At 38.0% G+C, this 12,652-nt stretch overlaps 1 protein-coding gene across 2 annotated transcripts in view; it reads right to left on the bottom strand.

The window, feature by feature from the left end:
• SH3GLB1 (SH3 domain containing GRB2 like, endophilin B1) overlaps positions 1–12,652 on the bottom strand; it is a 52,112-nt gene that overhangs the window by 28,186 nt on the left and 11,274 nt on the right. For both annotated transcript variants that reach the window (XM_004378708.3, XM_004378706.2), the window contains exons 2-3: positions 12,145–12,286; positions 3,258–3,386 (exon numbers count right to left, since the gene is read on the bottom strand). In XM_004378708.3, coding sequence (XP_004378765.1) covers positions 3,258–3,386; positions 12,145–12,286 — 271 coding nt within the window. The remainder of the gene's footprint in view (positions 1–3,257; positions 3,387–12,144; positions 12,287–12,652) is intronic.

Raw genomic sequence — 12,652 nt, 5'->3', positions numbered from 1 at the left:
TCCTATAGGGTCGCTGTAAGTTTGGAATTGACTTGAAGGCAGTGAGTTTGGGTTTGGTTAATCTTTTACGGAAGCAGACTGTCACATCTTTCTCCCATGGAGCAGCTGCTGGGTTTGAACTGCCAACCTTTACGTCAGCAGCCGAGTACTTAACCACTGCGCCACCAGGTCTCCTAAGATTATAAATACCTAAACGAAAATACAGAAGGTGAATTTTCCACCAAGGCATAGTTAATTGTACCAGTTCAAATTGGTATAAGAGAGGTACATACACTAAAGTATTTATGATCACAGTTTAAATTGTGTAGATATGCTTATAAAAATACCAAAAAAAACCAAAAAACCCGTTGCCATCGAGTTGATTCTGACTCATAGCGACCCTATAGGACAGAGCAGAACTGCCCCATAGGGCTTCCATGGAGGAGCTGGTGGATCTGAAATGCCAAGCTTTTGGTTAGTAGTGAAGCTCTTTAACCACTGCACCACCAGGGCACAATGCTCACAATATTTTAATAAGTAGACCAAGTCACAATTTCTCCTCTGTCTCTGTATGTAAGCACTGTCTCAAATATCTATAAATAATAGTTTACACATTTATATCTTAAGTAAAAAAAATAAGTCCACATTTTTGTAACACATATACCCTGATATTTAAATAGGACAAAGAAAGCGGAAAGTAGACAGAGCACCAGAAAGGGAACCACAAGATCAGGGTTCCACTTCCAGCATTACCTCTAATAAAACTTTAGTTCTGTGGTTTTTCATTCCTGCGTGTTAGAATGAAATTAGATTTGATCTGTAAGGAAGTTAATACAGCATAGTAGCTAGGAAGGCAGTCTCTGGATACAGACAGATCTGCATTTGAATCATTCACTAGCCATATGATCATAAACCAAAAAACCAAACCCGCTGCCATAGAGTTGATTCCGACTCACAGCGACCCCGTAGGACAGAGTAGAACTGCCCTACAGTGTTACCAAGCTGTAAACTGTTACAGAAGCAGACTGCCACATCCTTCTCCTGTGGAGTGGCTGGGGGGTTCAAACTGCTGACTTTTTGGTTAGCAGCTAAGCACTTTAACCACTGCGCCACCAGGGCTCCATGTATGATCAAAGTTAAATTATTTAACCTTTTTAAACCTGGTTCCTTGTCCTTAAAATAGAGATAACATAATTTGCATTATAAGCAGGATAAAAGTGAGTGTTTACTGAAATGATGCATATAATCCATACAGCACTTAGCCCAATGCCTAGAATACTCAATTATTAGCTATTATCAGTTACTAATAAACAGGTTTACAAACTGCAATTCCAATCATCAGGGTACATTCACTGGGCTTACTAGAAGTGCAAACAGATCAAACACATTGAAAAAGGAAATCGAAATCTAGACACCTTCCTAATGTTCATGCTCTACTTAGACCTTCAGCTTGGTGAAGGAAGGGACTGGGTCTCCTTTATGTACCTCTATGATCCCAACATCTAATCATGTCTGACATAAGCAGGCAGTAAAACTACCTGCTTGGTGCATAAAGTTTTTCTAAAAATTTATAGTTATTAATTTAGAAATAAAACTGTAGAAATTTTAAGCATTTTCAGACTTCTGAGAGAATGAGATTTTGAAGAACACAAAGTCAAAGTTTCAAAGTTGTACATCTAAAAGCCAGTCAATGGAATAGTGGCATTACACCATATTTAGGTTATTTCCTTCTGACACAAAGTTAACCACTAAAACTAAGTTTATTTAATGCTAGAATTTGTGAGCTAGTTTGTAAATCAGGAAAATCATTTAATCTACCATATCACATCCCAAAAGAACAATTTCTTTCAAGTCTTCATAAAAAGAATTATTACAATATACAACAGGAAAATACACAAGAAAAGCAGCTACAGGAATCTGAAATAATCTCATGTTCTGAGAAAATTAGATTTGAGGCATAATAAAGGTGTATAACTTTGAGCTTCAGAGTTATATGTTAGAAAACTCATTACAGCAATTAACAAAGCTGGCTTAGCTATAAAATAGGATTACAGAAATTGGAAAAATATAGAAAGAAAATAGAAATTATGTACAATTCCAATATCCAAAGATAACCAATGTTAGTATTTCTGGGGAATATAAGGAGAAATACAAATAAAAAATAAGGAACAGACCCCTCCCTGCTTCCTTCCAACATTTACTTTAGAAAACTCCTAACTGTAAAAGTCTCTCTTTGAAAAGTAGGTAAGTCAAAGATGTTTCCTCAAGGATCCAGGAGCCATCTTTCTTGAAATGCGATCATAAAGAAGATCATGTCCCTACCTCCAGGTTCCTGGAAGAAGATTAGCATAACTTCAAGTGGCTCTGTGGCCATAAAGATACTAGAAAGTTAACATTTAATGGGTTGTATCCACTTAGCTATACGAAAGGGTAAGATTTCTTTACAGCTTTGCAATCTTTTACTTATCACATTCTGGTTTAATGCTTATTCAACAATAAAACTGTTTTCTTTTCTGTTTTTGTGGAGACTGGGAGTAGATTTTGTTTTCAATTATACAGAAAAACCTGAGAAAGCTGGAGCCTGTGAAGGCGGAAACCTGTCAGAGAAGAAAAACACAAATACAGTAAAACGTGTGAAAGCCAGAACCTTGTGTAAGGTGCAAACTCGTCAGGGAAGAAAAATGCAAATATTTTCCACTAACAGAGAGCAACAGAAAAGCACAAAGGCTACACCCTGTCAAAGATGGAAGACCTTGAGGCCCGGAAAAACAAGGCAAGTCCCATTGCGTTCTGGCTCTCACAGGTTTCACTATATTTCCCCAACAGGTACTGACCTTATTGTGTAATCAAAACACTAATGATCTGCTCAAACACTATGTGCCAAGTAACTTTAAGACAGAAATAAACCCTCAAGAAGCTTAAAAAAAATCAAGTAGAGGAGACATATGCCAATAAAAATTATAGTATATCATGAGAAGTATAACGACATATTTTTAAGATTCAACTGTAGTGTAAGTGAAGAATTCACTTAACCTTTCAATAGTAAAAAGATAATGTGAATTCTCTGAATAATATATCCTTAAATATATTAATACTAAACTGAACTGTACGTATTTACTGACAACTTTCATTTCTCACTTCATTCAAAATTTTAACATGATAAATTTGAAATGAAAACTGATTCTACTAATAATAGGCAAATGTTAATAATGTATTTAAGTACTAAAAAATCTAAACGTAAAGATACTTCTTACCAGAACTTTTTGCCTTTCACTTACCATAAGCTGTTCCTGGGCCAAACTCAGTCCCTGCATCAATCATATATTGTCCCAAAAGTTCTGGGTTGTTTATACGACTTGGAGCTTTTCTATCCAGTTTCTCATAAACAAATTCTTCTATCCTGGCATCTAGGAGAAAAGTTAAAATTACCAATGATTTCAAAAAAAGCACAAGGATCTTTTAAAAGATTTTGCTCTCCTATGAACCACTTAAGGAGCCCTGGCGGCACAGTGGTTAAGCGCTTGGCTGCTAACTGAAAGGTTGGTGTTTGAACCCATTAGCTGCTCCGTGGGAGAAAGATGTGGCAGTCTGCTTCCATGAAGGTTACAGCCTTGGAAACCCTATCGGGCAGGTCTGCTCTGTCCCATAGGGTCTCTATGAGTCAGAACGGACTTGACGGCAACGAGTTTGTTTTTTTTAATAAACCATTTATCACTTCCTAAAATAAATATAAAATTAGCATACATTCAAGTACATATCTTAGTATGTAAACTTGTATTTATGAGTATTATATAGCTCTAAGAAGTTTATAGTTTAGAAATTTGGTAAAATAATATCCTGAGACAAAAATATTTTAAAATAAAACTAAAGCTATAATTGGAGTATTCTATGGGATTTTAAGTTCCAGAAAAGGATTGGTAGTAATTCACTTAATATTTAGTAAAGCTGCTTTTGCCCCATTCATATAGCATCTAAATATTAACTTATAACTTTGGATATATGTTCATAATTTCAAAATCAGGGATTTTCAGATAGGAAAATATGGGCATAAAATACCTAGAAGAACCAAAGAGCCACATACTTCTGACATCTTTAGCTCTCTCTCTAGAGCCTAGAGTCTAAACAGACAAAGAAGCTTGAGGACTAGATCAATACAGGGTTGGGATAGTCTACAGGCAGAGATCAACAATACAGTGCCTCAGCTTTAGCTTAAATACACTTAAAGTATACAGACAATATCTCTGAGAATGAATTTGTTCAAAATATTTCAGCATTAAAAGGTTTAAAGTACTAGACATAAGGTGAAAAGCAATAACAAAGTATTAGTATAAATGGTAAAAACCCAGTAAAATCTGAAAAAATATTTGGTTTAGTACAATGTTTACGACCAAAGGAATTCACATTTACACTGCTGCCTAACTTTGAGGTATCTCAGGGATAAATAGGAAGGGAGAAAAAAAGAGTAATTTCCAGAAAAAATGATTAATTATAAATTAAAGTTACGATTCAAAAAGAAGCTAAGTCAAATAGGCTCATTCTAAACACCTCACACAGATTCTCACAATGGTGTAAGTTTCACACTGTGCACTGAAAATTTCAAGAATGAGCTAAACCAGTAACATAAACATTTCAGGGGTTGGCAAAAGGGTTAGCTATATACTATAAGCGGCTGGAATAATACTCATTTTTGTGGTAGACTTGTACAGCATCAGAAGAGTTTCTAGGCAGGCATTTAGAAACTTTTAAATTAGTTGAGACAAAAAAGAGTCCTTTCAAAACAATCACTTAGAAGATGCCAACTAAATTTCAGAATTTCATTTTCTGACTGTCAGAGTGATTTTTAGCTTTGCTGTACCTTCTTTTGTACTTCACTTTATTGTACTTCGCAGATACTGCGTTTTTTTACAAATTGAAGGTTCGTGGCAACCCTGCGCTGAGCAAGTCTATCGGCATCATTTTTCCAACAGCACATGCTCACTTCATGTCTCTATGTCACATTTTGGTAATTCTCGCAATATTTCAAACTTTTTCATTGTAATTATACCTGTTATGGTGATCTGTGATCAGTGACCTTTGATGTTGCTACTGTAACTGTTTTGGGGCCCATATAAGATGACAAACTTAATTGATAAATGTTGTGCGTGTTCTGACTGCTTCACCAACTGTCCATTCCCTGTCTCTCTCTCTCCCCTCAGGCCTCCTATTCCCCGAGACACAACAATATTGAAATTAGGCCAATTAATAACCCTACAACGGCCCCTAAGTAAGTGTTCAAGTGAAATGAAGAGTCGCATGTCTCTCACTTTAATCAAAAGCTAGAATGATTAAGCTTAGTGATGAAGGCGTGTCGAAAGCCAAGACAGGCCAAAAGCTAGTCCTCTTGTGCCAAAGAGCCAAGTTGTGAATACAAAGGAAAAGTTCTTGAAGTTACTTAACAGTGCTATGCCAGTGAACACACAAATGATAAGAAAGCGAAACAGCTTTATTGCTGATATGGAGAAAGTTTTAGTGGTCTGGATAGAAGATCAAGCCAGCCACAACACTCCCTTAAGTCAAAAACCTAATCTAGAGCAAGGCCCTAACTCTCTTCAATTCTTTGAAGGCTGAGAGAGGTGAGGAAGCTTCAGAAGGAAAGCCTGAAGCTAGCAGAGGTTGGTTCATGAGGTTTAAGAAAAGAAGCTGTCTCCATAACATAAAAGCGCAGGGTGAAGCAACAAGTGTTGATGTAGAAGCTGCAGCAAGTTATCCGGAAGATCTAGCTAAGATAATTGATGAAGGTGGCTACAGTAAACAACAGACCTTCAATGTAGACGAAATAGCCTTACATTGGAAGAAGATGCCATCTAGGACTTTCACAGCTAGAGAGGAGAAGTCAATGCTTGGCTTCAAAGCTTCAAAGGACAGGCTAAGTCTCTTGTTAGGGGCTAATGTAGCTTGTGACTTTAAGTTGAAGCCAATGCTCATTTACCATTTTGAAAATCCTAGTGCCCTTAAGAATTATGCTAAATATACTCTGTCTGTGTTCTATAAATGGAACAACAAAGCTTGGATGACAGAACATCTGTTTACAACATGGTTTACTGAATATTTTAAGTACACTATTGAGACCTACTGCTCAGAAAAAAAAGATTACTTTCAAAATATTACTGCTCACTGACAATGCATCTGGTCACCCAATAGCTCTGATGGAGATATATAAGGAGATTAATGTTGTTTTCAGGCCTGCTACCACACCATCCATTCTGTTGCAAATGGATCAAGGAGTAATTTCTACTTTCAAGTCTTATTATTTAAGAATTACATTTTGTAAGGCTATAGCTGGCATAGATAGTGATTCCTCTGATGGATTTGGGCAAAAAATTGAAAACCTTCTGGAAAGGACTCACCATTCCAGATGCCATTAAGAACATTCGTGATTCATGGGAGGTCAAAATATCAACATTAACAGGAGTGTGGAAGAGTTACAACTTTCATGGATGACTTTGAGGGGCTTAAGAGTTCAGTGGAGGAAGTAACCACAGATGTGGTGGAAACAGCAAGAGAACTAGCATTAGAAGTGGTGACTGAAGATGTGACTGAATTGCTACAATCTCATGATAAAACTTCAATGGATAAGAAATTGCTTTCTATGGATAAGCAAAGAAAGTGGTTTCTTGAGATGGAATCTACTCCTGGTAAAGATGCTCTGAACATTGTTGAAACAACAACAAAGGATTTAGAATATTACCTAAACTTAGTTCATAAAAGCAGCAGCAGGGTTTGAGAAGACTGACTCCAATTTTAAAAGAAGTTCTACTGTGTTTTCAAACAGCCTCACATGTTACACAGAAATCTTTCATGAAATGAAGAGTAGATTGATTTGGCAAACTTCACTGCTACCTTATTTTAAGAAATTGCCACAGGTACCCCAACCTTCAGCAACCACTACCTGATCAGTCAGCAGCCATCAACACTGAGGCAAGACCCTCCACCAGCAAAAAGATTAAGACTTGCTGAAGGCTCAGATGATGGTTAGCACTTTTTTTTAGCAATAAAGTATTTTTTAATTAAGGTATGTATGTTGTTTTTTTAGACATAATGCTACTGCACACTTAACAGACTACAGTATAGTGTAAATATAACTTGGCACATTAATAAGTAATATTAATAACATAATTTGGCATATTAATAAATAAATGTTTCACTTCAATAGGTCATTCAGTAGGTCTAATAAAATCTTAACGAACTATGTAGGCAATTCTGCTATAATGCAATATAACCTGAAAAACCCTAAGCTGTGGAAAATCATACACTAAAAACAACAAGGCTTATGGACAAAAGAGAGTTGAGGGTTAGGTCTGACTACTCAAAATTTATGTAACTTCATAACCAGAGCATTAACAAAAAACAGTAACAATCCTATCACTACCTGGTGACATAAAACATTAACGTTCTGGGGGAAAAAATCACATATGAGCCCTTGTAACTTCTTTGTACCAACATCATTTCTCCATTTACCAATCGTGTATGAGCTTACTAGCCATTAAGAAAAACACAGAGAACAGATTATATGTACGCAAGGACTCTGGATAGGGCAAGGAACAATGTCTACTTCTTTTTTTAAGTGCCACAGCATATAATTTAAGTGGCCTTAAATAGGTTAAGAAATATCAAAAAAAAAGTTATCCAAAGACAATGGGCCTCACTTAAGGTGCAAAACACCTATTTTAAAAAGTCACTGAAGTGGATACTTCTACATACCTGTTACCCATCACTGTTGGGTCGATTCCGACTCATAGCAACCCTACAGGACAGAGTAGAACTGCCCCGCAGGGTTTCCAAGGAGCACCTCGTGGATTCAAACTGCCGACCTTTTGGTTAGCAGCCATAGCTCTTAATCACTACGCCACCAGGGCTTCCATGCTTATACAACAATATAGACAATAGAGCACGCAAGAGCCACAGTCAGGGCAACTTTATAGACATAATCAAACACCTTGTGAAACAAAGTTCCTAGGCTTGACGGTGAAGGACCATAGACTTGGGGGACATCTACGTCAATTGGCACAACATAGTTCACAAAGACAAAGTTCTGCATCCTATTTTGGTGAGTAGCATCTGGGGTCTTAAAATCTTGTGACTGGCCATCTAAGAGACAATTATCTGTCTCTTACCATCTGGAGCAAAAGAGAACTAAGAAAACCAAAGACCCAAAGGAACAATTAGTTCCAAGGACTAATGGACTACATGAACCACAGCCTACACATCCCGAGACCAGAAAAACTAGATTGCACCCAGCTACTACTACGGACTGCTCTGACTCGGATTACAACAGAGGGTCCCGGACAAAGTAGAAAAAACGTTGCAGAACAAAAACCCAATTCACAAGAAAGACCAGACTTACTGGTCTGATATAGACTGGAGGAACCCCCAAGACTATGGCCCTACGACACCCTTCTAAGCTGGAACCAAAGCCATTACCAGAGACCACCCATCAGCCAAACCACAGATAGGCCTGTAAAATAAACAATAACACTTGAGAGGAACGTATTCCTTAGAACAATTTATTATACGAGATCAAAAGGGCAACATTTGCCCAAAAGCAAAGATGAGAAAGCAGGAAGGGGTAGAAATTCAGGACGAAACGAAATGGGGAACGCATGCTGAAATGGGGGGAGGGCAGGCACATTGTCAGGAATGAAACCAGTGTCATGGAACATTTTGTATACAAACTATCAAATGGGAAACTAATTTGCTATTTAAGCTTTCACCTAATGCCCCCCCAAAAAGTTATTACAATTTAACTTCCAGACTATGATAGACTAGGAAGAGTATCTTGGCAATCTGCTTCCGAAAATCATGTAGTGAAAAACCTATGGATCACAATGTGGTGATCCACAATCAGTTATGAGGATGGCACAGGACAGGGCAGTGTTCTGTTCCCTTGTGCATGGGGTCACAAGAGCTGGAGGTTGGCTTAACTGAAGCTAACAACAACACAATTTAACTAAAATGGCACAAAATTATCAGTATTTTAGAGCTTGAAGTTTAAGGCTTGTGTCTTAATTACCCAAAGGCCATGGCTCCACCCTTTGAAACCCCAGAGGTCATGGCCATACCTTTTGAGACTGAGGCATCTCGGCTTCTTGTGTTCCTTGTCTCTTCAGCTTCTGCTTCCTGGTTCCTTGGCCTCTTGGGCCTCACGCCTGCATCTGTCCTGCTGGGGCAAGTGTTCCAAAGCTCTGTAGCTCCACCGCTAAGTGCCTGGAGGCACCCTACTCCACATGTAAACTTTTGCCAAAAGGCACTCAGCTCTCTTGCTCTGTGGGTGGGCAAGCCTAGCTCTACTGCTAAGTGCCCGGAGGCATCCTTCTCCCACCAGGAAGCCTCTGTGCAAGGGCACTCAGCTCTCTCGCTTCGTGGGTCGGCTCCAGCACTGTCTGGCGCTGGTCTCCTGGTTCTGCTGCTGCCGGTTCTCACTATGTGCACTGTCTCCGGTGTTAACAGTTCTCCTCCCTTCCTTCTGAATCCTCTATCCATTTACGGTTTCAAAACTGTGTCCACATTTTAGGTATCTGTTAGAGTAGCACCCCACTCTCTCAGTACCAAATTCCGTCTTAGTTACCTAGTGCTGTGTAACAGAGATGCCACAAGCAGATGGCTTTAACAAACAGAAGTTTACTCTCTCACAGCCTAGTAGGCTAGAAGTCCAAATTCAGGGCGTCAGCTCTGGAGGAAGGCCTCTGTCAATCTTCCCCTGGACTAGGAGCTTCTCCACTCAGGAACCCCGGGTCCAAAGGATCCGCTTTGCTCCCAGCACTGCTTTCTTGGTGGTATGAGGTCCTCCGGTCTCTCTGCTTGCTTCTCTCTTTTATATCTCAAAAGAGATTGGCTCAAGACACAATCCAATCTTGTAGATTGAGTCTTGCTTCATTAACGTAACTGCTGCCTATCCCACCTCATTAACATCATAAAGGGAGGATTTACAACACATAGGAAAGTCACATCAGAAGACAAAATGATGGACAATCACACAATACTGGGAATCATGGTCTAGCCAAATTGACACTATGTTTTTGGGGGACACAATTCAATCGATGACAGCTTGGAACTTTAAAAGTCCGTACCTAAAAGCAAGTTTACAGCATCTCACAACATGGTCATAATTAAACTAGAGGAAAGGGGAAGGAAGGCATGCACTACTGCCTTTTGTCTGCTTTGACACATAAAGTTCATAGTGAAAAGACAGGGTGTCTAACCCTGTTCTAGTCCAAGCTCTACTTCTAATTAGCTATGCTACACTGAACAAGATGCTAAGTTTCATCTAATAAACAATTATGCATCTTATTTGCAGTATTATTGAGTTAGATGATATGAAAAACCTCAGTCGTCTGAAAATCAAAGGAAACAATTTATGTGAAAATGTAAAACAACGTAAACATAAATCATTGGTAACCATTTAAGTCTTCATATAATTTTCCCATAATTAATTAGGGATGATTCTCTCCTGGATAAAAAAGGATGATTACTTTGTTTTCACATTCCCTCGTGAGTCTTAAAATTCAAAGAAGTCAATGCCTGAAATTGGGCTTTCAAGAGAATTTACAAAGGCCTGAAAATATGTTATTTGTAAATTTGTTTGAGGGCGTGCAAAGGAGTTCATCACTCTTCTTCACCAAAGCATACAAAAATTAACTATAGCACCCAAAGCCACAAACAAAAAAATTTTCATTAGTCATTAAAGCTTTTAAAAAAAAATTTTTATTGTGTTTTAGGTGAAAACTTACATGGCAAATTAGGTTCTCATTTCACAATTTTTAATACAAATTGTTCTGTGACATTGGTTATAATTTTCACAGTGTCAGCATTGTCATTATTTCCATTGTGTTTGTTCTGTTTCCACTGATTTAGCTTCCCTTTCCCTCCCTGCCTTTTTGTCTTTGCTTTTAGGTAAATGCTGACCATTTGGTCTCATATAATTGTTGAAGGGAGCACATTACTCATGGGTGATATTGTTTATTTTATAAGCCAATCTATTATTTGGTGGAAAGGTGACCTCCAGGAGTAGCTTCAGTTACAAATTCAAAGGGTATCTTAGGAATCAAGGATTCCTCTAGTCTCTATTGGTCCAATAAGCCTGGCCATTTTTAGGAATTTAAATTTTGTTCTACATTTTTCTCCCATTCTATCTAGGACCTTTTATTGTGTCCCTTGTCAGAATGGTTGGTAGTTGTAGCTGGGCACCATCTAGCTCTTCTGGTCTCAGGCTAGAAGAGGCCGTGGTTTGTGTGGGCTATTTGTCCTTCTGTGGACTAGTTTCTTCTTCACTCTCTTTTGATCCAGACGAGTAGAGACCGACAGTTATATCTTAGATGGCTGCTTGCAAGGTTTTAAAACCCCAGACGCTACTCATCAAACTAGGATGTACAACATTATTTTTATGAACTATGTTATGCCAACTGACTGAGTTGTCCCGTGAGACTGCGGTCCTAAGCATTTTAAACCAGTAAACCAATCCCGCGAGGTTTCTGAATATGTGTAGTAAGTCTCCGTAACTGTGCTCCCTATGTGCTTTGTTATATACAGGAATATACACGCAGCACACGAAAACACGTATATACATATGCCTACAGATATACCTATACACACACGTGCATGTACTCACATATGCCTTCCTACACATACATATGCATCCGTATCTACTTACGGAACCACACAGCTATTTTTTGGCTGTTAATCACAGTTGTCATAAAATTGTATGTTATAGCATTCACTAAAACTGTTCTTTTTGTGTACTTCTTAGTATCTTCATTTACCTTCCTCAAGTTGTGCAAACTTTACCCATATTTGGTATTGCCTTTCCTATCATCAAAAATATCAAGCGTCTATTGTCTAGAAAGTGATTTCTACTCCCCCCCACCCCACCCCTGGTAACCATCAAAGAATGGTGCTTTCTGTGTGCATACCTATTCTTGACTTTTTATAATAGTGAGACCATACAATATTTGTCCTTTTCTGATTGACTTATTCCACTTAGCATATTGTCCTCCAGATTCAACCATATTATGTTGCCCAGACTCACTATTCTTTATCGTTGCAATTTTTTTTTAAACAAACAAACAAAAAAACCCACTGAAAGTACTTCCTAAGCTTAATAAGATAGACAAGAGGTAAAGGGTTTCTTACTTGGATTTGGCTGCAACAACACTTCAGTTTGTTTCATTATTTTTTCTGTCCATATTTTGGTACATTCAGCTTTGCTAAGGAGGTTCTCTAAGTGAGCATCCAATTCTGTCTTCTCTGCCTGGCCAAGCTTTTCTTCTGTGAACTGTTGTTTAAAAAAAAAAAAAAAAATACATATACCTCAAATATATTTTAGGAAGCTCTATCAACAATTAAAAAGCAAACAAATCCAAACAGCCCCAAACTTACAAATAATTGTGCCTCAAATTTGTTTGTAAGACATAACTTGTGAATAGTATGCTTTTGCCCTTGTGGTAAAGTATCCATACCACTTTTACAGCATTTATGATGACCTTATTTTATAGTTACCACACATCCTTAGTTCTTCTGCTAAAATGTATGGTATGAATTCTGCAGAAAATTTAGCATACTGCCTAAGTATACAAATGTTTTGTACATACAATGCAGAAGACCATAGTGGTAAAGAGTAACAGCTTTGAGTCAGCTGAAG

The sequence above is a fragment of the Trichechus manatus genome, unplaced genomic scaffold (genome assembly GCF_000243295.1).
Source record: "Trichechus manatus latirostris isolate Lorelei unplaced genomic scaffold, TriManLat1.0 scaffold00058, whole genome shotgun sequence".
Taxonomy (NCBI): Eukaryota; Metazoa; Chordata; class Mammalia; order Sirenia; family Trichechidae; genus Trichechus; species Trichechus manatus.
The sequence above is the reverse complement of the archived record's forward strand: the minus strand, read 5'-3'. Positions and strand labels throughout refer to the sequence as shown.